We start from the raw sequence: 27,615 nt of genomic DNA on the forward strand, positions 1-27,615 counted from the left end.
GCACATATGGGGTAGTCTTGCACATGTGCCCTTGATATACGTTGATGCGGAAATCCTCACAACTCGGAACGACGGCGTTTACCTGCAAAACAAAGGGACGTCACCTCGAATGGCACCGGTAGGGTGCCGGCCAAGGACCCTCCGACGATCAAGTTAGTACTTGTAATCGTATCACATAATAATTATGTATCTTCTGTTTAGGGGTTTTTTTCTCGTACCTTCTTTAATGGCTTGGTGCCCTATTTATGGTTGTCGATTGGAATCAAATTGGTTCCGCCGATGTCGATGGTTGATCTTATCTTTCGCTTGTGCGAGATCATAGGAGATTTGTTGCCAGATTTGTCGGGGATATGATTTAATCCTTTTGACCTCCTCCAATTATAATAGGATTATTCTTACCTGTTGAACCACGTCAGATTTCATTATCCTTGATAATGAAATCTAATCAATCTTATCGAGAGTAGGGTAGGTTTATATTTTTCCCTATCAGTTGTCCCCCATTCCTAAGCTTGCACGTCTAGCTTTGGGAATGTAATAATATATATATATATACCTCGGTGAACAGTACCCACGGGTACTATTCACGTGAATAGTAACTCAGGAATTTTTTTTTTTTTTTTTTCCCTGCCCTGGAACAGTACCTCGTGGGTACTATTCCCGCGGTTACTGTTTATGTGAACAGTAGAAGAATTTTTTTTTTTTTTTTTTTTTTCCCCTGCCCTGGAACAGAACACCGCGGGTACTATTCCTGCAGGTACTGTTCATGTGAACAGTAGAAGATTTTTTTTTTTTTTTTTTTTTGCCCTAGGAACTCTTCCCTCGGGTACTATTTTTAGTACCTTTGGGTAATCTTCTCGCGGGTACTATTTTTAGTACCTTTGGGTACTCTGCCCCGGGGTACTATTTTTGATACCCTTAGGTACTCTGCCCCTGGGTATTCTTTTTGGTACCCTTGGGTACTTTTCCCTTGGTAAGGGAATAAATTAAACGAGCTTCACTCAGGTCGTCTCTCCTTTAATAAGGAAATTAAATTTTACGAGCTTTACTCAGCTCGTCCCCTTTAATAAGGAATTTTTATTTACTATCCCTTATAGTATGGGGATATTAATTACGGGATTCATTCAGCCCCGGTCGTTGTAGTACAGGATATATATTTACTATCCCTTATAGTACGGGGATATTGATTACGGGATTCATTCAGCCCGTCCCTTTAGCAAGGGAATAAATTTTACAAGCTTCACTAAGCTCATCCCTTTAGTAAGGGAATTAGGTTTTACGAGCTTAACTCAGCTCGTCCCTTTAGTAAGGGAATTAATTACCACATAGGTATAACACGTGAGGGGGAGGATCGTTTTTTGACCTGACCTTTGTAGAGGTTAAGTCTTGATCTCTGATGACCATACTTTCGTCAGTTAGGCCCTGGTCTTGGTCTCTGATGACCAGACTTGGGGTGACCGGGTACTGATCTTGGATGACCGAGCCTTTGTAGACTTTGGGCAATTAATTCTTAATCTTGGTTGAATAGGCCTTGGTTTTGGATAACCAAGCCTTGATTTATGATAACCAAGGGTTGTACCCTTCCCGGTGCGTAGAGATTTACCTGGTTATGGTTTTGGATGATCGAGCACTGGTCTTAGACGACTAGTGCCCCTGAGGGGTCGCTTAAAGGAAAGAGACTAAAAACCCGACTAGCTCGATGCACCAAGGTACGTCAATCTTCTAAACCTTGCTATCATATGTAGATCGACGATTGATATCGTGTGATCCACTATTCTATCCTCGATGCTGGGATCTTGGGTGATGATCCATTCTATGGACGTTTATACAACAGACGGGGTGTCTGGTGCTGAAATAATTTACAGTTGTCTAAAAATATTAAATTGTGTTAGAAAGAATTACTGAAAATTAACCTGCGATGGATTGTCAATCCAAAATTTTGCATAATCTGAAGTAGATAGGCAATTCCTGCAAGGGAAGAGAGGTGACGACTATCGTCTGGTAGGTGGAGGCTTAGTGTCTACGATTAGCTTGATGCTTGGTGGATAGGGGCGTGGTACCCAATGGCTGACAGATGACGGTTTGGTGGCCAGTACCAGATGATGGTCTGGTGGCCAGTACCTCGTTGGGTCCAATGATCGCCCTTAACTTAGGAATCTCCTTGGGAATACAGACCTTATGGGGTCTTGAGGGACAATTTAACTCCTTGGACCTGAAGGCTTCGATACATTCTTGGGTGTAGAAGGCCACCCTGATTGTACGAACGGACGGAGTAATGAGACTCCGTTGCTAGAGACATCCTTAGTTGTAGAGGCTTTACTAGTAGGTAGAGACCCCCTTGTTGGTGGTGATCTTCTTGATTTGTTGGAGACCTACCCATTTATGTAGGTGCAGAAGGACCAGGTTTTAGTCTTCAATGATCAGGCCTTGGTGATTGGTTGCTGCCCGATATGAGATGGAGTCTGGTCTTACAGGACCAAACCTCAGTAGTGAGGGGACCAAGCATCGCTAGATGGAAAACACCATCTTAGACGGCCTGGGTTGACGTGCCAAATTTTGATTATTGTCATCATACACTGGGTGGCATCACGCAACCCACTGTTTTGCCCCCAGTATGATGGACGGGTAATCAAGATGTAGAGTCCCGTCCTTATATAAGAACATGGAAACCCGTTGTCAACTGATGACTTTGGGATGATCTCCATGATCGGAAACTTTCGTCTTGCCGTCCGAGCCAAGTCGCGTCGGGATAATTATTTCTTTAGAGAACTAATCGTTCCCACAGACAGTGCCAGCTGTTGATGCGGAAATCCTCACGACTCGAAACGACGGCGTTTACCTGCAAAACAAAGGGACGTCACCTCGAATGGCACCGGTGGGGTGCCGGCCGAGGACCCTCCGACGATCAAGTTAGTACTTGTAATCGTGTCACATAATAATTATGTATCTTCTGTTTAGAGGTTTTTTTCTCGTACCTTCTTTAATGGCTTGGTGCCCTATTTATGGCTGTCGATTGGAATCAAATTGATTCCGCTGATGTCGATGGTTGATCTTATCTTCCACTTGTGCGAGATCATAGGAGATTTGTTACCAGATTTGTCGGGGATATGATTTAATCCTTTTGATCTCCTTCAATTATAATAGGATTATTTTTACTTGTTGAACCACGTCAGATTTCATTATCCTTGATAATGAAATCTAATCAATCTTATCGAGGGTAGGGTAGGTTTATATTTTTTCCTATCAATATGGATAAGTAAGTTAGGAGCAGATCATAGGAATGCTTGATTTGATGGCTACTCTAAAGGCATTAGGATGGATTATTTTATGATATCAATAATAAAAGTTGATTGTTTACACTCATTATTTATCTATAGGAGGATCATATTATGAATCATATACCTAGAAGCATAATGTTAGAGAATATGGTATTAGTACTAATTGTACCACATATAAACACACTTATTATAGAAATTAAGAATTATATATAAATTCCCTATTGATGTGTCGGCATCATTTAGTACACAGATTCCTGCATCGGTGCATTGATGTAGTGGGAGGATTACCATCCAATCCGACGGAATCATGTTTTTAGGTGAGACCTTTATGGACATCCCTACTAAACATGAGTTGGACCCAGTAAGCTACATGGAAGCGTGAACCGATATGGATACAGATCGTTTTGGCATGTTGCTATGAAATCAGAGTTGGAATTTATGTATTCTAATAAAATCTGGGATCTTATAAAACTTTCTAGTAGGGTGATACCTATAGAAGATAAATTAATCTACAAAAAGGATACCAGAAGATTTCTTAGTGAATGAACCATGTGTGTACATGGTAATGTCATTATTTTTTCTAATTCTATATATTGATGACATCCTAATCATTTATAATGATGTGGAAGCTTCGTCAACATTAAAGAGGTAGTTGTTCAATTATTTTGAAATGAATGATCTTCAAGATGTAAACTATATTCCTAGGATCAAGCTTTTGCAAGATCAGGTTAAAAGGAAAATATGCTTATGTTAATAATCCTATATTGATAAAGTTTTGACCAGGTTTGGTATGCAAAACTCAAAGAATGAATTCTTGCTTTATTGACATGGATTGCTCTATCTAGTAAGTAGTTTTCCAAGACTAGCAGAAGAGATTGAGCAAATGAGAGTGGTATAATATGCTTCGGCATGTGGAATTCTCATATATGCCATGATCTATACAAAACAGGATATCTGTTACATTGTAGGGATAGTCAGTAGATATCAGTCCAATCCCGGATTTGATAACTGGTTTGTTATGAAAAATATCATTAAGTATCTTAAGAGAACCAATGATCTCATACTCATTTATGGATGTGATGATATGGTTCTAGTCAGGTATGCTAATTCTGATTTTTAATCATATGTAGATACTATGAGGTTCATGACTCAGTGTATGTTCACTCAATGGAAGGGAAATTAGTTGGTAGATTGTTAAGTAGTTTTCAACTGCTAACTTAAACCTAAAGGTGGAGTACATTGTAGCCTTAAAGGCAGCAAAGAAAGCCTTTTGGTTTGATCTCATTGATTGAGAGGTTGTGGAGCATACTAGCCTAACTATCAAGCTATATTGCGACAATAGTGCAGAAGTAGTCCAAACCTATGACCTAAGGTTCCATAGAGGAACAAGGTACACTGAGAGGAAGTATCATGTCCTACATGATATTAGCTGGCAAGAAAATGTACTCATGGCTAGAATATTGCATTGGAACACAACTTTATTGATCCATTAACAAAGGTGTCATTGATCAATAGTTTTGATCGTCATCTGGATAACATTGAAATTAGATGCAATTCGAATTGGCTATGAAAGCAAGTGGGAGCTGTTGGGATTTATATGTCCTGACATAACAAATTCCTATTTGGATTATAATGACATATGTTCCTGACATATTTGAAATATTTATGATTTATACAATTAGTGAATTCAATGTATTATGTTTCAATTCATTATGGAATTGATAGTGTCCACTTGATTACAAGAGATATTTATATATATATGTGATGGTGATCAATACATGAATATAAATAGTAATCATAAATAGTTCATAGTCAGTAATTATGGATGGACTCATTTTTAACTAAGACTTGAACTGGATCCGCATTTGGTTGAGATATATTGCGAGAGCCGTCGTATGTAATTGCTCCCTATCACCGTCATGAGATTTGACTCTTAAGCATGGGAGAAGTATAGATTCTTTTATTAATTAGTAATTACTGTGATTTATTCGGCGGAATCTTCGAAATTCTTAGACCAGTACTTTGGGTAATTATGTAATTAATAGTTAGAGGGTTATATTTTCAATATTTGTATCATTGCTACTTGTATTTATTTTGTATTGATTATGGTTGATCACAAAATAAATTCGAAGGCCTTCGTGTGTTTTTAGACAAAATGATTTATTATATATTTATTTATTTAAATTATTATTTTTGTCAAACAAATGTTTTATTGTGATCAAGCCAGAAATAATTAAAGGTACCAAAATAAATATATTAATTAAGTAGTCGGATTGATGATTTTATTTATTTGATAACTAATTATGCATAGAGGGGTCAAAGTACAATATTGACTTAGATGTTATTTATTATTTAATTGGAGTTCAATTAATTTCTTTTAGTGGAGTAGAAATTAATTTATGAATTAATTGAATTGGGTCCATGGATTGGGCCAATTATTAATTCATTGTAACCAAGAAAATAATAAGCGCAAAGGATTGTCACTCATAGCCCAACTTGATATTAGAATCCTATTAGATTTGAGATATGATAATTAGAGATTGAGAAGGATTTATTGTTTCATTTCCTTATCTTTATGTTGCTTATATATACATGATCCATGTATATTTTTGGAGAGACTTTTGGAAGAAAAATGAATATATTTTATCTCTCTAGAAATTTAGGGTTAGTGTTCTCATTTAATGGAGGCTCCCACAAGCCTAGTTTTCCAAGGTCATTCATGGAGGCTTATGGGTGATTTAGGGAAAACCATTACCAAGAAGATGGAGATCCGAGGAGAAGACATAGGAGAGATTTAAGGTTTATTCAAACCTTGATGTAAGTATTCAATCTATTAATTGAATGATACATCATATTTTATTTTTGCATAAAACTTGTCTCTATGTGATGAATTAAGATCTATGTATGAAAATCTCTCAAAAAGTTTTTAAAACTTGCACGTTTCCCTACAAGCTTGTTACCGGTACTAATGATATGAGCAAGTTTATTATGCCCATCAATGATTGCAACAAATACATTATTTATTTTATTTTATTTCTTTTGGCAATTCACATTCAAGCATATATCAGATTGCTTGAATGACAATTGTGGGTGGTAGTGGTGGAGGTGTTGATTGTGGGTGGTGCGGTGAAGAGGCGGAGATGGTTATTTTGTATGGTGGGTGAGGAGTGGTGGAGGTGCCGATTGTGGGTGGTGGTACGAGGTTAGAGAGAGATTAAAGGATTGGTGGTGGCGGCGGCCATGGTGGTGGTGGTAGGTGAGTGTAGGGGTATAATTGTCATTCAAGCAATATGATATTTTGGAATAAATGAGATTAAAAATTTAGGGGTAAAGTTATCTTTTCTCACATATTTAATGGAGCCTTTGACGAAAAATTAGAACTCGAAAGATGTTTGAGGGTGAAAAGTGGAACTCGAAAGATGTTTGAGGGTGAAAAGTGGCCAAAGCTGGGGGGGGGGGGGGGGTCATTAACCCTAAGATAAATTAATTATCCAAAAAAAATAAGAAAAGAGGGAGAAGATCCAACTTTATTGAACAGGAACCTCTTAAGAGCATAGCCCTTTGTTTTCTGAAAGCTTAAACTTTTAATTCTGGGTGGAACGAAAGTTTTGACTTGGGGCCGAATAAGTAGTATAAAAATGAATTTTAGAAAATTATAAAAGTAATATACTTTCTCTATAATAAAATTAGTCTTCTTACATATTCATAATTAAGATCATTTATAAACCAAAAGTGTTTCATAAATAGTGATACCATAGTTCATAGTTGTGGTATCGATTGCGGTGTAACGGATTCAAACGAATATCGGTGTAAATCGACCAATTCATGTGGTGTATAATAGTATCAGACAATTAAAAAGGACTACGATCCAAATGATACATTATGTATTGACCGATACAGCGAACCATAACTGATACACACCTAGTGGATTTTGACATACATATATATATATATATATATATCCGATATAGTGAACCATATATATATATATATATATATATATATATATATATATATATATATATATATATATATGGGCAAATGTTACATTTCTAAGTCAAATATGATGTAGACATGAACATAAATGAAATAAAAATAATCTACAAGAAATACACCGTTCCTTTTGCAGCAAATTTTGTACTCATTTAACATTTTTCATAAATGGAAACACCTTTTCACAAAGAGATCCTTATAACTCATTATGAAAAAGAATTACTAATAACCGAATCTGATTAATAAGAAATTCAAGTAATATGAACACATCAATACAAAATAAGGACACCAATGGTAATCATAAATTGATGCTGTGAAACAGAATTGCTTTTTGAACTACAGAAAATCGACTGACTGAGTTGCACTCATCTAGTTTTGTAGGTAGAATTTTTTTTTTTAATTTTTCCTTTTTCGTTCCATGATTGACTGAATATATGACACAACATTATTTCCATAGTACAATTATTCTTCGTCTTACTCTACTATTCTCATTTTATTTTTAATTGGCGATATTTTAACTATCTCGTGAATGCATTTGCTTGTAATTTTTTTATATTCTTGTCTCAATATTTATTGATCTCTCAAAAATAAAATCTGAAATTGAAAAAATCATTACACCTTCCATTGTTCAAATATCTTAAAAGCTTTTAATGGTAGAATTTTACCTTCCAAAAAAATTGTTACTTTTTTGAAACAAAATGCTGAAGATATTTTCAGGAAGAAAGTTCACTTTTTGTTGAGCATATTCTTTGGTCCTCAGCCCATGGTCCTCAGCCCATGTTGATGTTTTATCCTCGAGCCAGAAGAACAAATGCTTCGTGTTAATTGTTATATGTGTCTCAAATTCCTACTCTAATTAAGTTTTTATTCTAGTGTTCTATTTTATAGATAATTTCGTTTTAAACGAGTCTTGAGCTCTCAACAACCGTAATTCTTGTCCAATAAAGAAATTGGTTTTGGATTTATAAATAATCGAATTGAAACTTATGAGAATTTAAGACATGTATTCCTAATTATACAGACAAGGGAGTTCGTGGGTAGAAGAAGTAGGTACGGGTAGAGTGAACACTGGTAGCAACCGGAAGTCTCATAGGGTACAATATGAAGAATTGCCAAAAAAGAGTTTGGCAGAATTATGTTATAACTTGTGTTTATGTGTAATTGTTTTATTTATTTTTCACTAGTTTTCTATGTTCCCGCCCTTCGGTTCCTCCCAACAAGTGGTATTAGGGCCGGTGATGAAGGAGATCTAGAAATCTTAATATGTAGTGCACAAGGCTTTTGTTACTGGTGGTGTCAATCAATAGGCTTGTTTAGTAACGATGGATTGGTGAGAAAATCCATATGGTTTAAATGACATGAAGACAATAAGAGTTGTACAATATTGATGCTGCATGAGTTGTTCCACTCTTGGTTTGATAAATTTGAGCCAAGTTGGAGATTCTAATTGAGTCTGTCTCAAATTTTAATTCGTTTCTATTTTATTATTATTTTCTTAGGTAATTTTTTTATTACACAAGTTTTTGGATCTACGGATTCATATTCATGGTCCAACAAAGAATTAGATTTTAGACCATTTAAATAAATTCTTAGATTTAGATTTATGAGAAGGAAAGACATGCATTCCTAATTCTATGAGTTTGAATAGGTTGAGATTTAGGAGGAGAGACATGTCGCACTAATTCAATAATAGAGGGAGCAAGTTTATTCAGTTCATCAATGACTGCAACAAATACATTATTTATTTAATTTGATTTCTTTTGGCAATTCACATTCAAGCATATAAATATAGAAAAATAACATTTTCTATGTATTTATTTTTCTCTTCTTTTATATTCTCTTATTTTTCCTTTTACTGAACAATTGTTAAAATAGTCAACAAGATAGTTAAAAAGAATTATCATTCCACGTGTCATTCAACCATTGGATATTATTTGGACACTTTTGTAAAACCAAAACTTGCACCGTGGCCTGATCTAGCCATTTGCCAGCTTAGTCAATGAAGTGATAAGAACTTATCACACACTCGTATCATCATTTCATTTACTTGTTCCACAAATTGAAATTTCAAATTAAGAAATCATGATTAAAACTTAAACGAAACGCTAAAATGAAATAAATATTTCAAGTAATTAACTGATAGAGTATGCAGTTCTAGAATGAGAACATGCCAAAGGAGGGTGGTTCTTTCATTTATGCAAATCAAAGACCAAATACTTTGAGACTTGAAATCGAATTATGAAAGTATTTCGCCCAAACCATACGCAATGACTTTCTGCAAAACAGTCACGTCTAACATATAATTCAAGACATTGCAATTGCAAAAACTTTGGTGCAATTTGGAAGATAGTAGCGAGTGACCGAGATGGAACCCATTGTGAGATTGATATATCGTTCATAACGTCTTTAGCACCTGTTACCATACAATGGGTCCTATTTTATTAAGAAAATTTGACTTTTGCTTAGTAAGCTATTAACTTATAGGGTATGCAGATATAGAATGAAGAACATGACAAAGGAGAGTGGTCCTTTCATTTATGCAAATCAAAGACCAAATACTTTGAGACTCGAAATTGAATTATGAAAATATTTTGCCCAAGCCATACGCAATGACTTTCTACAAAACAGTCACGTCTAACATATAATCCAAGACATCACAATTGCAAAAACTTTGGTGCAATTTGGAAGATAATAGCAAGTGACCGAGATGGATCCCATTGTGAGATTGATATACCGTTCATAACGTCTTTAGCACCAATCACCATACAATGGGTCCTATTTTATTAAGAAAAATTAACTTTTACTTCGTAAGATTGACCGGGACAAAAAAAAAAAAGAACTATCAAATAACACTTAGTGCAAAGTGGGTCATAAATATATGTATTATATATATTCAAACCTACTTGATTGCTTACAAATCATGTAAATTGTTTAGTCAAATTCTTTACATAACTACAATTTGATAGCCCTAAAATGAATATTTAGGTACCTTATTATCCTGTCTTCAACCCAGAATAAAAATTATATTTTCTATGTTTTTATTTTTACTTTCTTTCTACATTCTTTTATTTTTTTTTTATCTCTTTTCTTCTATTGAGCAATATTAATGAGATATTAGTAATCGTTTTAAACATCTGTACTTTGTTTTAAAGAAATTATTAAGTGGATCGAAAACATATGACCGACCGATCATATAAAACTCTTATGTATACCCAGCCTTGCACCCTTGGGTATGACTCCCAGGTTGTCACAAAACAGAACATAAGGGTTCACTGCCATTTGCCAGCCTAGTCAATCAAGTTTATTGCAATTTACTCTTGTATCATACCCTTGTATCATTATCTCACCTTACTTTTTTCCGCTTATTGCAATTTCAAATGAACAAATTATAGTTAGGATGTATAAAAGCATACTCCGCACCATGAAATAAAACAAATATTCCAACTTTTCGAAAAAATAAATACATGTATAAATAAATGTTCCATGTACCCATGGAGACGTGAAATGGAATTGTAAAAGATGTTTGCTCAGATCACACGCAAAAATTTTGAGCAAAGCCAAAGACTTTGAGCAAAGCCGTCATATCTAACTTATAATGAAAAGACTTTGCAATTGCAAAAACTTTTGAGGCAATTAGAAATGAATATGATTTTCAGGGGTCTAGGCTTACTGGAGGTAAGCTAAACCCATCCTTACAGGAGTTGAAGCATCTGACTTACTTGGATCTTAGCGGCAACTATTTTAATGGGATTCAGATTCCAAGCTTCATTGGTTCCTTTGGGAGCTTAAGATATCGTAATCTCTCATTGGTTCTTGTTTTTGACATTTTTATTTTATTTTATTTTTGTTTTGCTAATTTTGTTCTTCCTAATCTCTGTTTAAAAATATATATATATGTTCAAAGTGAACAATCCGAGTTCACTGTTTTTGCCTTACTGTTCTTCAGTTTTATTTATTTTCATTTTAAAGCAAATAGATATAATTTGCTCACTGTTTTGTGTGTGTGTGTTATTTTCTTATACATATAATATCGTCCCATTTGATACGGTGAGTAATAAAAAAAAAAATCAAAATTCAAAAAGAGATACCTGTTTGGCTGTCTAGTTTTAGCCTTCTTGAATACCTTGATTTGTCCTACAATTCTTTTCATTCTACAATACCTGAGTGGCTATCTAATTTCAGTCATCTTGAGTATCTTGATCTGTCATCGAATTTCTTCACAGGAAGTTTGCCAAGATCCTTTGAAAATCTTTGCAACTTGAAAGTACTTGGACTGGAAAGTGTTGAAATTGGTGGTGATATAGTGGAGATTTCAAACATTTGTTCCAGTTGCATTTTAGATGTAATAGAAACTCTATTTAAGACACAATAACTTGAGTGGACCCCTTCCTGAAAATTTTGTCCAACTTGCACATCTAGAGAGTTTTTCTGTGTCACAAAATTCATTACAAGGTGTCATCTCTGAAGTCCACTTCGCCAACCTCACACGATTGAAGTATCTCGACGGATTTGGGAATCAATTGTTCTTGAGTGTCAGTCCAAATTGGTTTCCTCCATTCCAACTTGGGGAATTCTCATTTAGGTCATGTCGGTTAGGTCCACAATTTCCCTATCGGCTTCACTCACAGAAAATATGAGTGTCTTTAGACATATCACATACAGAAATTTTGGGTACCGTTCCTAGGTGGTTTTGGAACTTATCATCTCAGATTTTCTATTTAAATTTCTCTCACAATCATATCCATGGTGAGATTGTAGATGAGCTTTTAGCCGCATCTGTTCCATTCATTGCATTTAAGTTCCAACCACTTTAATGGTACACTGTCTCGTTTGTCGTCAAATATATCGACACTAGATCTTTTAAACAATGCATTTTCTGGATCTATTTCTCACTTTCTGTGTTACAAGATGGATGAATCTAAAAACCTGCAACTTCTTAATATAGAAAGGAATCTTTTGTCAGGAGAATTGTCCAACTGTTGGGCAAGTTGGAATAATTTGGAGTTCGTAAATTTATCAAATAACAATCTAAGTGGCAAAATCCCAAGCTCCATGGGATCTCTAGATTTTCTCGAATCGTTGCATTTACGAAACAATAGCCTAGCTGGGGAATTACCTCCATCACTGCAAAATTGCACAAGGTTAGTGGCTGTCTATTTTGATGAAAATGAATTTTCAGGAAGTATACCCACATGGATAGGAGAAAGGCTTTCATATCTCAAGATTCTTATCCTAAGATCAAATAAGTTTCAAAGCCATATTACGAATCTTGGACCTTGCACATAATAATTTTTCGGGAAGTATACCAATATGTTTCATGAATTTTAGCGCTATGGCCATACAACAAAACTCAAGTGAACAAATGTTATACCAGCCTAATTCTACTTTATTCCCTTCTAAAGGTTTTTTAGAGAATGCATTATTGGTAATCAAAGGACAAATGACAGGATATAGCACTATTCTTCAACTAGTTACGAGCATGGATTTTTCAAATAACAATTTATCAGGAGAGATCCCTGAGGAATTGATGAGTCTCCGAGGGCTTCATTCATTAAATTTGTCATACAATCTTTTGACAGGAAGAATTCCAAAGAATATTGGTGCTATGGAACAACTAGAAGCCATTGATTTCTCCATGAATCAACTTTTTGGTGAAATCCCTCCAAGCATGTCAAGTTTGACATTCCTAAGTCACTTGAACTTTTCCTACAACAATTTGAGTGGAAAAATACCATCAAACACTTAATTTCAAAGTTTCGATGCATTCAGTTATGTTGGAAACAGTTTATGTGGACCTCCTGTTAATAACAACTGCAGTGTTAATGATACACCATCTGCTATTGAAAATGGAGCAGACAAAACAGGCGATAGATTTGCAGTGGACTGGTTCTATGTTAGTATGGCACTAGGATTTGTGGTGGGCTTTTGGGGTGTAGTTGGTCCATTTCTGTTTAACAAGTCATGGAGATTTGTATGTTTTTAGTTCATGGACAATATCTGGTGTAGTTCATAGCGTTATATGTTCATGTGGATGATCCAGTAACATAAATAAAAATTGTGATCTTTATTAATCTATAATGTAATCTGTGATTTTCTGTATACATAGATGATTGAATTATGCTTTCATATTTCTCTTGCATCAATTTCCTATCTTCATCATCAGTAACACAAACAACATCAAAATGACAGGAAAAGAGAACACGAGTGAAGTAGATTTTTGTAATCATATAACTTACCCTCCCAAATAATAGATGGACAAGTGACATAAAAGGTTATGTGGAGATTTGTATGTTTACTCTCTTCCAAGTGAATTAGGGGATTTGCTTGCTTTACGTCCAACTGTGGCAACACACCCTATGATTCTTCCCCTTTATTATTAGGAGATTGACTGACAATGAATGTCGGAAAGTGAGTGCACCAATATGAACCATGTATCTGCTTGTGGTTGGATAATTTTGGCATATCCATTCTTCGTGATAGCATATCCACTTGAAATTTTTGGAAAAAAACCCTATTTTTTCCTGGAAAATAAATCGTTTGTATTAGCAGAATGTTATTTCAATGAAGAATAAAATCATATAATGTGTCAATTCTGGAGGCGAGGCATGCATGCATTATGATAGAAGTGATGTTGCTACAAGAAATTGATTAGGCAAGCAAAGTTCTGGAAAAAAACACAGAAGAATACTTCATTGTTAATTATTATCACAAATTGTTGGAAATCTTATATATAAGTTGACTCAACGATTATGGCAGATTTATTGGGTCTTCAATATAGGCTAATTTTTAGGGATTTTATTTTTATTCTGATTTGATTTTATTTGATTTTATTCTCTTTATTTTGATTTGATTTTGTTCTCTTTTCCATATTTGTAATTTTTCGCTTGTATATAATGATAGTCAGGCTCTCAAATTGAGTACGCCAATTTTACCAAGTTACTTTTTGGTAACAGAGCCTCAAACCTACGCCTCCCCCATTTCTCTCTCTTTCACCGCCTCTTTTAATATCTCTCTCTATCTCGTTACAACCCCTTCCCTATTTTTTTTTTCACAGACCTTCTCTCTTTTTCAGGTCGCTGTTGCGACAGTCCTAGGGGGAGTTAATCTACTCTAGGTTCGACCCCTGTAGGGGTATTCCCTTAGTCTTTTTCATGCACTAAGGGTCACAAGACGTGTTTGTAATTTTTTGGGGCTGCCGGGACATTCGGCAGCATTTTCGGATCTGACCGCCGTGTCTCCGGCTTCTTGGTTTGATCAAAATTAGGTTTATTCCTCCTTTATTTGAAATTATTGGTAATATGTTGAATTGATCTATTTAATATTATGGCTGAATCAAGTACTAATAAAGAAACTCTCTTTTCGGCACAACACACACCAGCTCAACGAGTTACTAGTGTGCTGTTGAATGGCCGTAATTTTGCATCTTGGGCTCGTTCCCTCCGCCTCTATGTTAGTGGAAAAGGCAAATCAGGGTGGATTTTAGGTACTGAAAAGAGGCCAGATATTAAAGATCCTAAATATGCTTAGTGGGATATGGACAATTGCACCATTTTAGGATGGATGTTTAATTCTATGGAGGAACGCATTTATAATATATTCATGTTTTATGACTCTGTTAATGACTTGTGAACTGCTTTGAATCAAATGTATGCTCATTCTAGGAATGATGCTCGTATTTTTGAATTATATCAAGATATTGCTAAGGCCTCGTAGGAAGGCCTGAATTTGTCTGTAACTGATTATTTTGGGTATTTGAGATCTCGTTGGGAGGAACTAGCTCAATATGAGCCTCTCAGTGAATTTCCTTTTGAGGTAGCCTCTCTTCTTGTCAAACGTCTTGATCGTCAGCATACCTATCAGTTTTTGATGGGATTACGCCCAGAATTTGAACCACTAAAGTCTCAGATCTTGAATGCATCACCAATGCCATCCCTGTTGGAAGCCTTTGCTACTGTTAATGGTGAAGCACGCAGGCACTGTTTAATTCAGCCCTCAATTGTTCTTGTACCAGTGTCTGAGCCTGCTTGGGATGGTATGGCTTTTGCAGCCAACTTTGGATCATGAGCTTCTGGAGGTCAGATTATTTGTCACCATTGTGGAGGGGTTGGACATGTTAAGGCTCGTTGCTTCAAACTTCATCCTGAACTGAAACAAAAATTTTCTAGGAACCGTTTATCTAGAACTGGTTCTTCTCGTACTGCGGCTGTTGCAGAATCTCCTGTTATTACTGGTGGATCTACTATATTTCCTGGACTGAGCCAGTTTTAGTCTCAAATTAGGCATATCTAGGACCAACTTAGCTTCCTTACTTCTAGAGTTAATGTTCCTTCAACTACTCCCACTGCAACTATTGTTATAGGTACTCCTACTGCATTTCATGTTAAGGCCAAGCAGCCCACTTGGGTTCTAGATTCTGGGGCCAATGATCACATGACTGGTGAGTTATCAGTTTTTTCTTTTAATGTCATACCTGTTACCCAATCTATGTATCTTGCGGATGGCTCTACATCTTACATTCACAGTAAGGGTGATGTTTGTCTGTCTCCTGATATTACTCTTTCATCTGTCCTTCATGTACCTAAATTTTCCTTTAACCTTTTATCTGTTAGCCGGCTTGCAAAAAACCTCCAATGTGCAGTTATATTCTTACCAGATCACTATTTGTTGCAGGACCTTTGTTCGAAGAGGATTTTTGGTAGGGGTTATGAGCGTGATGGGCTTTACTACTTTGGGGAACCACCAGGAATGAGTCTTCAAGCTTCTGTCCTACCTACTTCTAGTATTTATGATGTTTCTTTTCGCACTTTTAGTCTGTGGCATGCACGTTTGGGGCATGTAAACTTTCAATATCTATATCTATTGTTTCCTTCGTTAAATAAAGCATGTAAGGACCATAAGTTTCAATGTGAAGTTTGTGAACTTTCTAAACATACTAGAACTAGCTATATTTCTCATATGAGTCGTGCTCCTAGTATGTTTGATCTTATTCATTCTGATGTCTGGGGCCCTTCCCCAGTTACTGCTTTCTTTGGACATCGATATTATGTGACATTTATTGATGATTATTCTCGTTATACTTGGATTTATTTATTGAAAAAGAAATCTGATGTGTTTATTTTATTTATCCAGTTTCTTCAAATGATCAAAACCCGGTATAACATTGTTGTCCGTAATATTCGTTCTGATAATGGACGAGAATATGTTTCGAATGAGTTCTGGTCTGAACTTAATAAAAAGGGGATTTTACATCAACTCACTTGCCCCTATACTCTTGAGCAAAATGGCGTGGCTGAACGCAAAAACTGTCATCTTATGTCTGTGGTCCGATGTCTTCTGAGTGGTATGCATGTGCCTAAATTCTATTGGCACATGGCTATTCTTATAGCTGTTTTTCTGATTAATCGTACTCCTAGTCGAGTTTTGGGTGGTAAGGTAGCACTTCAGATTCTCCAGCCTGATTATACATTGTTTCACCTTCTGCCTTGTGTTTTTGGCTGTACTTGTTTTGTTCATAACCGTAGTCCTTCTCATCATAAACTTGATGATAAATCTATTAGGTGTATTTTCTTGGGGTATTATGCTATGTCAAAGGGCTATCGTTGTTATGATCCTATGACCAAACATATGTATCATTCTCTTGATATGACATTTCATGAAATTGTTCCTTTTTATAGTACTAATTCTATGGTACATGATTCTCTCTCTTGTGATCTGGAGAAGGAGATTTCTTTTATTGCCCGTCCTGTTCCTCTCTTTGAAAATGAAACTGTCCTAGAATCTCATTCTCCATCTATGCAGGGTTCCCCTCCACTTTTGCAGGTCTACTCTCGTCGCCATCGCACTCAACCTCCCCTGCCAGAATCATCTTCAATACCAGGTTCAGGTAACTCTCCTTCTCTTATTGCTCCTATAATTCTTGAACGTACTTCCCGTTATCCTACCCGTGATCGTCATCCTCCTAATTGGTATGGTTTTTCTAGTAACACTAACCACCCTATTTCCCAGTATGTCTCCTATGATGGTCTTTCAGGTGCATATAAATCCTTCCTGGGTAAGATTGGGACCATTTTTATTCCTCGATCTGTGTCAGAGGCCTTCCAGGATCCCAATTAGGTGTTTGCCATGACAACAGAAATGGATGCTTTACACCATAATAATACATGGGAACTTGTTGCTTTACCTTTTGGGGAGAAAACGGTTAGCTACAAATGGGTCTTTAATGTGAAGTACTTAGCCGATGGTTCTATTGATCGGTATAAGGATCGGTTGGTGGCAAAAGGCTTTACTCAGATTCCGGGCAAATAGTTTAGTGCTACCTTTGCTCCTGTGGCTAAGTTGACGTCTGTACGACTGCTTGTCTCCTTGTCTGCTGCCCATTCTTGGCCTCTACATCAGTTAGATGTCAAGAATGCATTTTTTAATGGAGACTTACTTGAGACTATATATATGGATCCACCCCCTGGATTTCGGGCTGAGGGGGAGTATGCTGGGAAAGTTTATAGGCTACGGAAGTCTCTTTATGGTCTGAAGCAATCTCTTAGAGCTTGGTTTAGTCGTTTCAGCGATATTGTTTTATCCATAGGCTTTGTGCGCTGCCACTCAGACCATACTTGTTTTATTCGACGTCGCTTTGATGGTCGTTGCATTATGTTATTGGTATATGTGGATGATATCATTATCACAGGTGATGATGCTTCAGGGATTGCTCAGGCAAAACTTTATCTTCAAAAGTCCTTTGATGTGAAGGACTTAGGTCTTCTTCAATATTTTCTTGGAATTGAGGTTGCTATATCCCGTCGTGGAATTTCTTTATCTCAAAGGAAATATGTTTTGGATCTTCTTCAAGATACTGGCATGCTTGGGTGTTGACCCTCTTCCACTCCTATGGACCCCAATCTTAAACTCTCTGTTGAGTCAGGGGAATTACTTCCAGATCCATCCGTGTATCAACGTTTAGTAGGTCGTCTTATCTACTTGACTAATACAAGGCTCGATTTGACATTTGCTGTTAGTGTGATTAGTTAATTCATGCATGCCCCTCGCTTAGCTCATATGGATGCAGTCTACCATATTTTAAGGTACCTTAAGTTGTGCCCTAGTCTTGGTCTGTTCTATGCCTTAGGAAATCAGTCTGGACTCTCATGCTTTATTGATACAGACTATGCTGGATGTAAGACAGATAAACGTTCTATCTCTGGTTTCTGTACTTTCTATGGTAATCATCTCATATCATGGAAGAGTAAGAAGCAGGCTGTTGTTTCTAGATCCTCTGCTGAAGCTGAATACCGAGCTATGGCTTAAGATACTTGTGAGCTCCTTTGGCTTCAATCAATTTTGGGAGAGTTGGGTTTTGTACAGAAAGGTTCTTCAAGGCTATTTTGTGATAATAAATCAGCCATTATGCTTGCTTCTGATTTTGTTTTACATGAAAGGTCGAAACATATTGAGGTAGACATTCACTTTATTCGAGAGAAGGTTCGATCGGGTATCATTAATCCTATTTTTGTTCCTTCTTCAGAACAGACTGCAGATGTGTTCACAAAGTCTGTTGGGCTTTCTCTTCTCCAGTCTTCCATAGTCAAGCTGGACTTAGTCAAGATATTTGTTCCAGCTTGAGGGGGAGTGTAGGAAATCTTATCTATAAGTTGACTCAACGATTATGGCAGATTTATTGGGTCTTCAATATAGGCTAATTTTTAAAGATTTTATTTTTATTCTGATTTGATTTGATTTGATTTTATTCTCTTTATTTTGATTTGATTTTATTCTCTTTTCCATATTTGTAATTTTTCGCTTGTATATAATGATAGTCAGGCTCTCAAATTGAATACGCCAATTTTACCAAGTTTTGAGAGTACGCCAATTTTACCAAGTTACTTTTCAAATAAAAAATAATAATTAAAGAAAGAAAAACCCCATTTTTGTTGTCCTCTTCAAGTAATCAGTGGTCCAATAACAGAGTTAAGGAAAATTTCTATATTTGTGCAGTATGTTTTCCGTATTAAAGAAAAATCTCTGTAGCAAAGACAGTTAATGAAAACCCAGACAAAAATATTTCTAATATTAAATTAGATCCCTCATCCAATTCTATAAAGCATTTTCCCAACCATTTGTTACACAATCAATGATCAGCTTAATTGCAAGGAAGACAATGGTAAATATACAGACACCTGAACCAGTAAAGGAGTTGACAATGGGCTTTATATCATTCTGAAATTTCTTTTTTATTCCCACAAATCTCAGAAAATCAAATGTAACATATGGGTATATACATACCAAACCATTTCTTATAAACCATGAGCTTTATTGCCAAAGGCCCCAAAAACCAAAATAGGTGATAAACTTCATTGATCCAATGAAAATAACAGGAAAAAGTTCAGTAGATGATCATCACAAATCAAGGAACGGAACGACAACAATTGTGGACAATCAACTAATAAACAATCCTATGCATACGAAAAGATTACTGAAGCAACTTTTTACTAAGCAAATCACAGTGAATGCACAAAAGCACACTTCTTTGAAAACAACAACGTTAATCCGAATATAAGACATAACAATGAATATGCAACTATAACAGGAGCCTCAAATTATAATTTCTCAGCCACCACCCTCTTAAGTCCATCCTCATGAATGACGATATCACAATGCAAAAAATTGTCATTTTAAGGTGCCCGAGTCTCTCCTCATTATATTATATGGTAACTACTGCCGCAGCTAGCTTTTAGGCCTAACTAAAATTGCATCTGTGCAATTTCCCCTAAAACTGCCTTCTATTAGTAAGGCATCTTCTGGCAATTAATAACTTTGGAATCCTCAACTACCCTCATGTTACCTTTGGGAGCATGGAATCGGCGCCTTGGAATGGTGTTGGAAGAAGTGGTCAATTGTGTTGGAAGAAGTGGCTAAATTGTTGTGCGTCCAACCATATGATATATGTTGTGTACAAAATAAAATAATTACAAAGTTGGAGTGAAGTATGCATCATGGAAAAAGTAGAAACCCTGTATATGCATGTGGGGATATGATGTTGGGATGATAGTGGAGCTGTGAAGGGTGTAAACCATGAGCTTTATTTCCAAAGGCCCAAAAAACAAAAAAAGGTGATAAACTTCATTGATCCAATGAAAATAACAGGAAAAAGTTCAGTAGATGATCATCACAAATCAAGGACGGAACAACAACAATTGTGGACAATCAACTAATAAACAATCCTATGCATACAAAAAGATTACCGAAGCAACTTTTTACTAAACAAATCACAGTGGATGCACAAAAGCACCTCTCTTCATTCATATACAATACGTTTATCTTGGACAGCTGGAATCATGCTGCAACAACTGGATCTTGTATGTTTATCAAAGTGGAAAAAGAAGGCAATGTTAAGATCATTGTTTGTACTCAAGAAACAACTGGATCTTATACGTTTATCAAAGTGGAAAAAGAAGGCAATTTAAGATCGTTGTTTGTACTTGAGAAAGTTTATAACACTGTAGTAGATTACTAAGCATCTTAGACCAGTACATTGACATTTACAAGCTAAAACAAGAGTGAATCCATGAGACATTAAAAAAGATCTATACTTGGAAATTTTTACATTGTTTCCAGAAAACTTGGCACTGTTGCATACAAATAAATACGCAGAAATCTGCTGCGTGAAGATGTTATGTATTTGTTAATACAGGTAAAAAGTTGACTTATGTAACTTTTGAATAAGATGAGTTCAAAATCCCATTCATCCCATGGCCCTGTCTCACTTGTTAGACATTTCCTTTCTCTTTATCTTTCAAAACTGCTTTGATGCCAGGAAGATGAGGAAGTTGGAGTCTGGAATAGCTGGTTCTTTGATCTGTTCACAACAGTTTTTGACTGTCTGGTCTTGACAGCACATTGAACATTTACTGCTTTTCAAAGAATTTCAAATATCCTATCATCTAATAACCATAAAGGACTCTTCACAGTTCAACTGGTTTGACCATCTAGTCTAAGATGTAGGACTGCTTAGAGTTATTGATCCAAGAAAAACATAATTGGTCTTAACCAGAGAAAATTTGAGTGCTAATCATACTGTCCTCCTTATGCTAGCCATTCACTTATCTCAATATTTAGTTGATTCATGGCTTACTGTTTTTCGAGGTCCAACATTATCCAATATAAAGCACGACCAGACTGATTACAAAGAAAAGAACAAGGTTAATTCGAATATAAGGCATAACAATGAATATGTAACTATTACAAGAGCCTCAATATTTTCTCAGCCACCATCCTCTTAAATCCATCCTCATGTATGATGATATCACAATGCAAAAAATTGTCAATAATTTCTCAGCCACCATCCTCTTAAGTCTCTCCTCATTATATATATGGTAACAATTGCTGCAGCTAGCTTTTAGGCCTAACTAAAATTGCATTCTGCAATTTTCCCTAAAACCGCCTTATATGAGTAAGTCATCTTCTGGCAATTAATAACTTTGGAATCCTCAACTATCCTCATGTTACATTTGGGAGCATCGAATCGGCGACTTAGAATGGTGTTGGAAGAAGTGGTCAATTGTGTTGGAAGAAGTGGCTAAATTGTTGTGCGCCCAACCATATGATATATGTGGGGTACAAAATAAAATAATTACAAAGTTCGAGTGAAGTATGCATCGTGGAAAAAATAGAAACCCTGTATATGCATCTGGGGATATGATGTTGGGATGGTAGTGGAGCTGTGAAGGGTGTAAATTGAAGATTGAAGTGACTTTACACCACTGGAAACCTCCAGATTATACCACATGTTATGATCTCTCCACCCCAAAGGGGAGGCTGATCGTTCAAGCTTTGCTAGGGACAATATTGCAAGTGTGCGCAGGGAAAAAAAAAAAAAAACAGGGAAAAAAAACACCTCCAGATTATGGCAAGAAATATTGTATCCATATGGCTAAGCCATTGCATTGATTAGTATTTCACAACAATTAGGATCACGGTGATGTTAATGTAAAATAGTGGATGGTTAGGATTGGTTCACTTAGGATGTTAATATAAAATAGTGGATTGATTTTGAGATTTGCTTTCATTGCTTCCAGAAAATCCTTTCATATATCATTGCACATAAATTTCACAATGTCAAGTGGTGTAGGCATGATTTCATCAAAAACCAACATATATACATGAGAGCTTAAACCTTTATATTCCAACAGCACATCTGAATCACAATCCCAATATACAAAGGTTGATCAAAATCATAGCCCACTACATCATCTATTCATATATTTGTATAAATTTATATCAACCATTATAATACCCAACATGAACAAAATCCACTAACTAAAGTTTTCACAAACAGATCATATGATTAATGTAAAATTCAACAAACATTGACACATCATTACGTAAAATGGGGAAGGGAATCAGAAATTGACGTAGTGGACAAAAATTTCTAAAAATCAATTGAACAGTACGTTCAAAGAGACATTACCTAATTTGCTTTCCGAGCAATTGAAAGATCAAATCGTTGATACTGCTTACAAAAAAAAACCCTAATTTCTGAGGAGACAAAAGATTGCTCTTCAGAGAGCGCTGTGGGTCGTAGTAACGATTTAAAGGAGAGTTTCCGATTTTCAGTTTTGAATCCAACACTGGTTTATATATCGGGCCTCTTATTTTTGCGGGAGCCCTTATATATGGGCCAATGGCTGGTCTAAAATGAAGAGTGGTCGACCAGTCAAAGATGGGCTTTTTACTCTCAACTATTGTTTTAGCGTCTATTTATATTTATATCTATTAACGTTTTTATTTTTAATTTAAAAAAGTAGAAGCATTTTTTATTTTTTATATACATTTTCATATTATTTAGTTTAAAAATAAGGTTATTCCTTACATTAAAAGTGTATTAAAAAAAGTACATTAAAAGTGTATTTAAAGTTTTAAAATTTTTTTATATTCTTTTACGAAGGCCAAGAAGTCCAATAATTTTTGCCCATCAGCAGCTCCACGAGTTTAAATATTTATTTTGCTCTACTTAGAACTTGAGGAGACATTAATATGTAAGTTTAGAAAGAAAATGGCGTTCTGACTTAATGACATTATGTGTTTGCTGTGAGATATAAATATTGTAATTGACAAATTTCGACGTCAAAATAAGTCCGATCGAGTTGTAATTTCAAGTTCAAAATTCAAGATCGAAATCGGTTGCGGAATTGGAAAGACTTTGTTGATATACTAAGATTTACGAAAAATGAATGAACAACACATTAGAAAGATGAGTTTTGAAGTTATAACACTTTTCATACTTGGTATCTTTGCAAACTTCCCAAAACAGAATTTTTTCTAAGTGTCTGACCTTACAATTCAAGACTGGCCATCTTGAACCGATTTAAGCTTTTTGGAACTGGTTCAAGTTTCAAACAATTGCTTCGAATTTTTCACTTGCCATCTTGAATCGATTCAAGGCTTTCAGTAGGATTTGGTAACTTAGTTTCCTTGTGATGACCCTGGATTTTTCAACCCAGTGTGTCTTGTGATGATCTGAAGCGGATCCAAAATGCAGAAGCAAAACAAAAACAAGTCCTTAGAGATGTACGTCATCCCTAAGACTTGTTTTTGTTTTGCTTCCGCATTTTGGATCCGCTTCGGATCATCACAGGACACATTGGGTTGAAAAATCCATGGTTGTCTCAGGTGGTATCAGAGCTCCTAGGTTTGAATACCTTAGACGACGGGTTTTGGGTGCATATCATGATTATGTTGCAATGCTCTATGTGTTTATATACTTCATGATAACATGTTTTGGCTTGATAACATGTTTATATGCCTATGTACTATATGTGGCATGTTATTTGTTTAACATGATTTATTTTAATGTAAAGAGCATGACATATGATGTATGCTAGATTAGATTTGTATATGTATAACTGTGTTGCATATTTGGCATGACACGGGATTGGTCATTGAGGCACAAGTTGGTGTTGATGGTGATTATAGTCACAGTTTCGTGGTAGTGTTAGTTGTTGTCGACCTAGTATTGGTTTTGAGGTAGGTGGTGAGTCACCTTTTGTTTAGGCACCCGTGAGGTGAGTCATTTGGCGTTGCCGTAGTGCTGGATTTGTTGGTTTTGGGCCATGATAAGGTTATGGACCTCTTAGAATCCTTGGTTGTTCAGGATGATTCCTCTGGGATTGCAATTTTTGTGGGCGGGTACGTTTGTGGGCGAGTGTATTGCACTGTCATGCTACTGTACTGGCTAGCTACAAGTGCAATTCAGATGGAATCAATCTTGGTTTTGTCTTGATAGGCATAGTCCTTTTGATCAATGATGATGATGGTTGTTTTGGAGATCAGTCGTAGTGCATAATTTGGTTATTGTTGGTATTGCTATAGTTGCCATTTTCTTTGAGTTCTCCTTGCGTGATGACGTTTTTAGGATCAAGTCGATTGATTGATGTTTCGGGTAGAGAGAGCATTGCATTGTTAGTGTCACTTATAGTGTCACCTCTAGATTCGGAGATGGATTGTTAGAGTCTTACCATTGTGGTGAGGGCTCACGTTTGTTTTGAGACAAGTTGTTGTCGCCTTAGTTTTTGGAGTCAGTTTATGGCTAGGACTTCCTTTTACTTAGACACTCTAGGACATGATGTCCATAGGGTTCATTGTTGCATTAATTTTATCTTTTGTAGTTTCGTTTACTATAATGTTAGTAGTGTGATTTATGATGTTGTGATACATGAGTAGGTGGAGGTGTGTCCACATTTGCTTTCTTGTTGTGTGGCATTAGCATGCCTTATTTATATGCTTTGAGATGCCATGTTGTTACTGTACTTTAGTGACATACTTTTGTGCTTAAGTGGAGACGTGCTGCATATACCTTGATTTCATCTATGTGAGTATATTTACTTTCTTGGTAGTTGCACTTCCTTATTTTGTGCATGACTTTCATGTTTAGTTTTTCCCTTTTTGCTCCCTTTTCGTATTTATCGTGTTAACATTTGTGTTTCTTCTCTTTTCTTGGTTCGAGTAAGGGACTTCACAAGGAGTGAGTCTCTTCTCTTCGTTGAGTTGTGCACAACTTTGAGGTTAGCTAATCTGTGAGGATCACCATTGTTGTCTTGAGCCTTTGGTGAGGATTTGGTTTGATTTTGGTTGACTTACTTCCATGTAGGGGGTGAAGTCTTTGACCTTGTTGTCTTTTGTTTCAGAGGCAGAGTCGTAGTGTTGTCCTTCTTAGGACTAATGGTTTCCTTTCTCTCGTCTCTTCCCTTGGGGAGTTTTGCTGTGGTTGTTGATGGGTTGTGGTGCTCGGTGTGAGTGAATTGGTGTGAGATCATTTTACGGGGACTTGTGTCTATTTGATTGAGGATTTGGTTGACTCGTTGTATGAGTTTGACGCTGTTTAGGGATGTCTTTTGGAAACTTGTTTCAGTTTTGGCGATCTAGATGTGGTTGACTCTTAGGAGAAGTTTTGGAGGATCATTGTTGGATATGGCTTGTTTGTGGAGTTTTTTCGTCCTAGTTATGACTAGGCATAGTTCCAGTGGTTGTTTATGGATGGAAATTAAGGAATTTTGATTTAGCTTGGTAATGCCAAGCATAGTTTTGAAAGATTCGTTTTGTAACCTTAGTTGTCAGGATTTTGATATGTGTTCCACTTGGTGGACTTGTATTTCAAGGATTTAGTTATCCATGATAGGGATGTGGATCTGATGTTTGATTACGGTGTGATCTTGTAGTTGATCTGTCTTAGGGAGATATGAAGAACTTTCGATGAAATGTCTTGTAGTGAGGTTCGTTTTGATTTCTGGAGGTTTCAATTTGCTTTTCAGGCTTTGGATTCTTGACTGATGTTGTTGGTAGTAGTATTTTGAGACATTGAAGTTGTTGGTTTTGTTGTATTGAGGATTGAGACCTTAAGCTAGAAGATACCGGTAACATTGCTGTCAGGATTTTAAGAATGGTCAGGATGTTGACGTCTTTGGACCATGTCTCAGCTCTTGCGGGATGCCAGGTTACCGGATTGCTTTTGGTAATGATGATCTACGACATTGATGTCATTTATTTTGAGAGGTTTCATGGGTAGACCTAGTGGGGGGTAGTTTATGAACTAGTGCCTTATACTGTCATGCTATTATACAAAGTTGTGTGTTGTGGGCAAGTGCTAGTTGCCGTCGATGCTACCTTATTAACGAGTAAGTGTGGGCGGGCACTAGGCACTGTCATTGCCACCACACATTTGAGTACATCGTGGGCAGGTTCTGGTCGCTATTCATACTGCCATGTCGTCTTTATTAATTACCCTAATTTGATACGTGATTATTTTGGAGTTCCTTTGGTGGTTGTTTTTGGATCGGTATGATGGTTCGTCAAGAGGGATGCTTTCGATTGTTGTCTTCTGTTCCCTAGTCTGACTTTGGGTTTTGTGTGTAAGTCTTAACTTGTTGTGTGGCCATGTGGTCACTTTCCTTTTGAGAGGTTGTCCTGTCGTAAGCACGTGGGTGCGAATAACATTGGTTTATACGTTGTCTTTCAATTTTGGGATTGCTTTTGTAGTATGTTGTGTGGGATACTCGGAGATGTACTCCATAGATATCCTGGTTCTGCCTTTTGTTTTATTGGGGCAGGATTTTAGGGACGAAATCCCTTTAAGGTGGGAAGGTTATAATGACCCGGTCATTTTCCTTCATTTCTTTTTCTCAGATTTTCACGGATATTTTTTCCGTTGATCTTTTCTTTTCTGAGTCCGGTTTCTCGTCACTTAGCGTCATCTTGAGTGCTCAAGGATGGTTTCCGAGACTCTATTCCTTGGATTGACGACTTCCTTTGAGGACCGAATCATTTTCACATTTTCACTTTTGTGACATTATTCACTTTTCGTCTTGTTCCCGTTTGTTACCTTGTTGGCACAACCTCACTTTTCGTGTTCGGATTTGATTCCGGTTTTGCATGCATCCACGATATTTAAATTCCATGCTATGTGTATTTTTACTTTTGTAGAAAAGTATGCTAGTTGTGTACTTTCTTCCTTAGGGGTGTGGATGCACACTTCTTTGGAATTTTTCTTTCTTTTGGGGTCATTTATGTAATTACTATAAGTAATTATTTTTCGTCTTAGGGACCATTTTACAATTTAATTTGAAAGATATTTTTAAAAAGGACCTTTTTGTAATTTTTGGAAAGTGTGACAAGTCATTGGTCCACTTGTTGACATTTGTGTGGGGACACTATGATGCCTTGGATGATGACATGTGGAGGGTGGAGATTCAACCACTTGTTGACCTAGGATAGGTGCACTTGTTGGCTTGGATGGTTGACAAGTGTAGGCTTAGGATTAAGCCTACAATAGATGCTTGGATGAGTGATAAGTATATGCTCC

General features: G+C 36.3%; 1 protein-coding gene and 1 pseudogene across 1 annotated transcript; both read left to right on the plus strand.

Moving 5' to 3' along the window:
* Positions 1-10,907: 10,907 nt before the first annotated feature.
* On the plus strand, positions 10,908-13,264 carry LOC132270388 (receptor-like protein EIX2; annotated as a pseudogene).
* Positions 13,265-14,591: 1,327 nt separating this feature from the next.
* On the plus strand, positions 14,592-17,381 carry LOC132270389 (uncharacterized). Its single transcript, XM_059771576.1, has 5 exons — positions 14,592-14,717; positions 14,982-15,300; positions 15,628-15,842; positions 15,939-16,103; positions 16,398-17,381. Exons 1-5 carry the CDS (start codon positions 14,592-14,594, stop codon positions 17,379-17,381), a joined length of 1,809 nt encoding a protein of 602 aa, XP_059627559.1.
* The last annotated feature ends 10,234 nt before the right edge of the window (positions 17,382-27,615 follow it).

Source organism: Cornus florida, unplaced genomic scaffold (assembly GCF_030987335.1).
Source record: "Cornus florida cultivar Cherokee Brave unplaced genomic scaffold, ASM3098733v1 CherokeeBrave_3.0.0_Hap2_Chr08, whole genome shotgun sequence".
Lineage (NCBI taxonomy): Eukaryota > Viridiplantae > Streptophyta > Magnoliopsida > Cornales > Cornaceae > Cornus > Cornus florida.

What these genes read in the sequence shown, in the direction of transcription:
- LOC132270389 (XM_059771576.1), top strand. Translation starts at nt 14,592, where the DNA reads ATGGCTGAATCAAGTACTAATAAAGAAACTCTCTTTTCGGCACAACAC. An exon ending in CTCGTTCCCTCCGCCTCTAT is followed by an intron (nt 14,718 to 14,981) that starts GTTAGTGGAAAA and finishes AAGGCCTCGTAG; the next exon opens with GAAGGCCTGAATTTGTCTGT. An exon ending in GGCATGCACGTTTGGGGCAT is followed by an intron (nt 16,104 to 16,397) that starts GTAAACTTTCAA and finishes TTATTTATCCAG; the next exon opens with TTTCTTCAAATGATCAAAAC.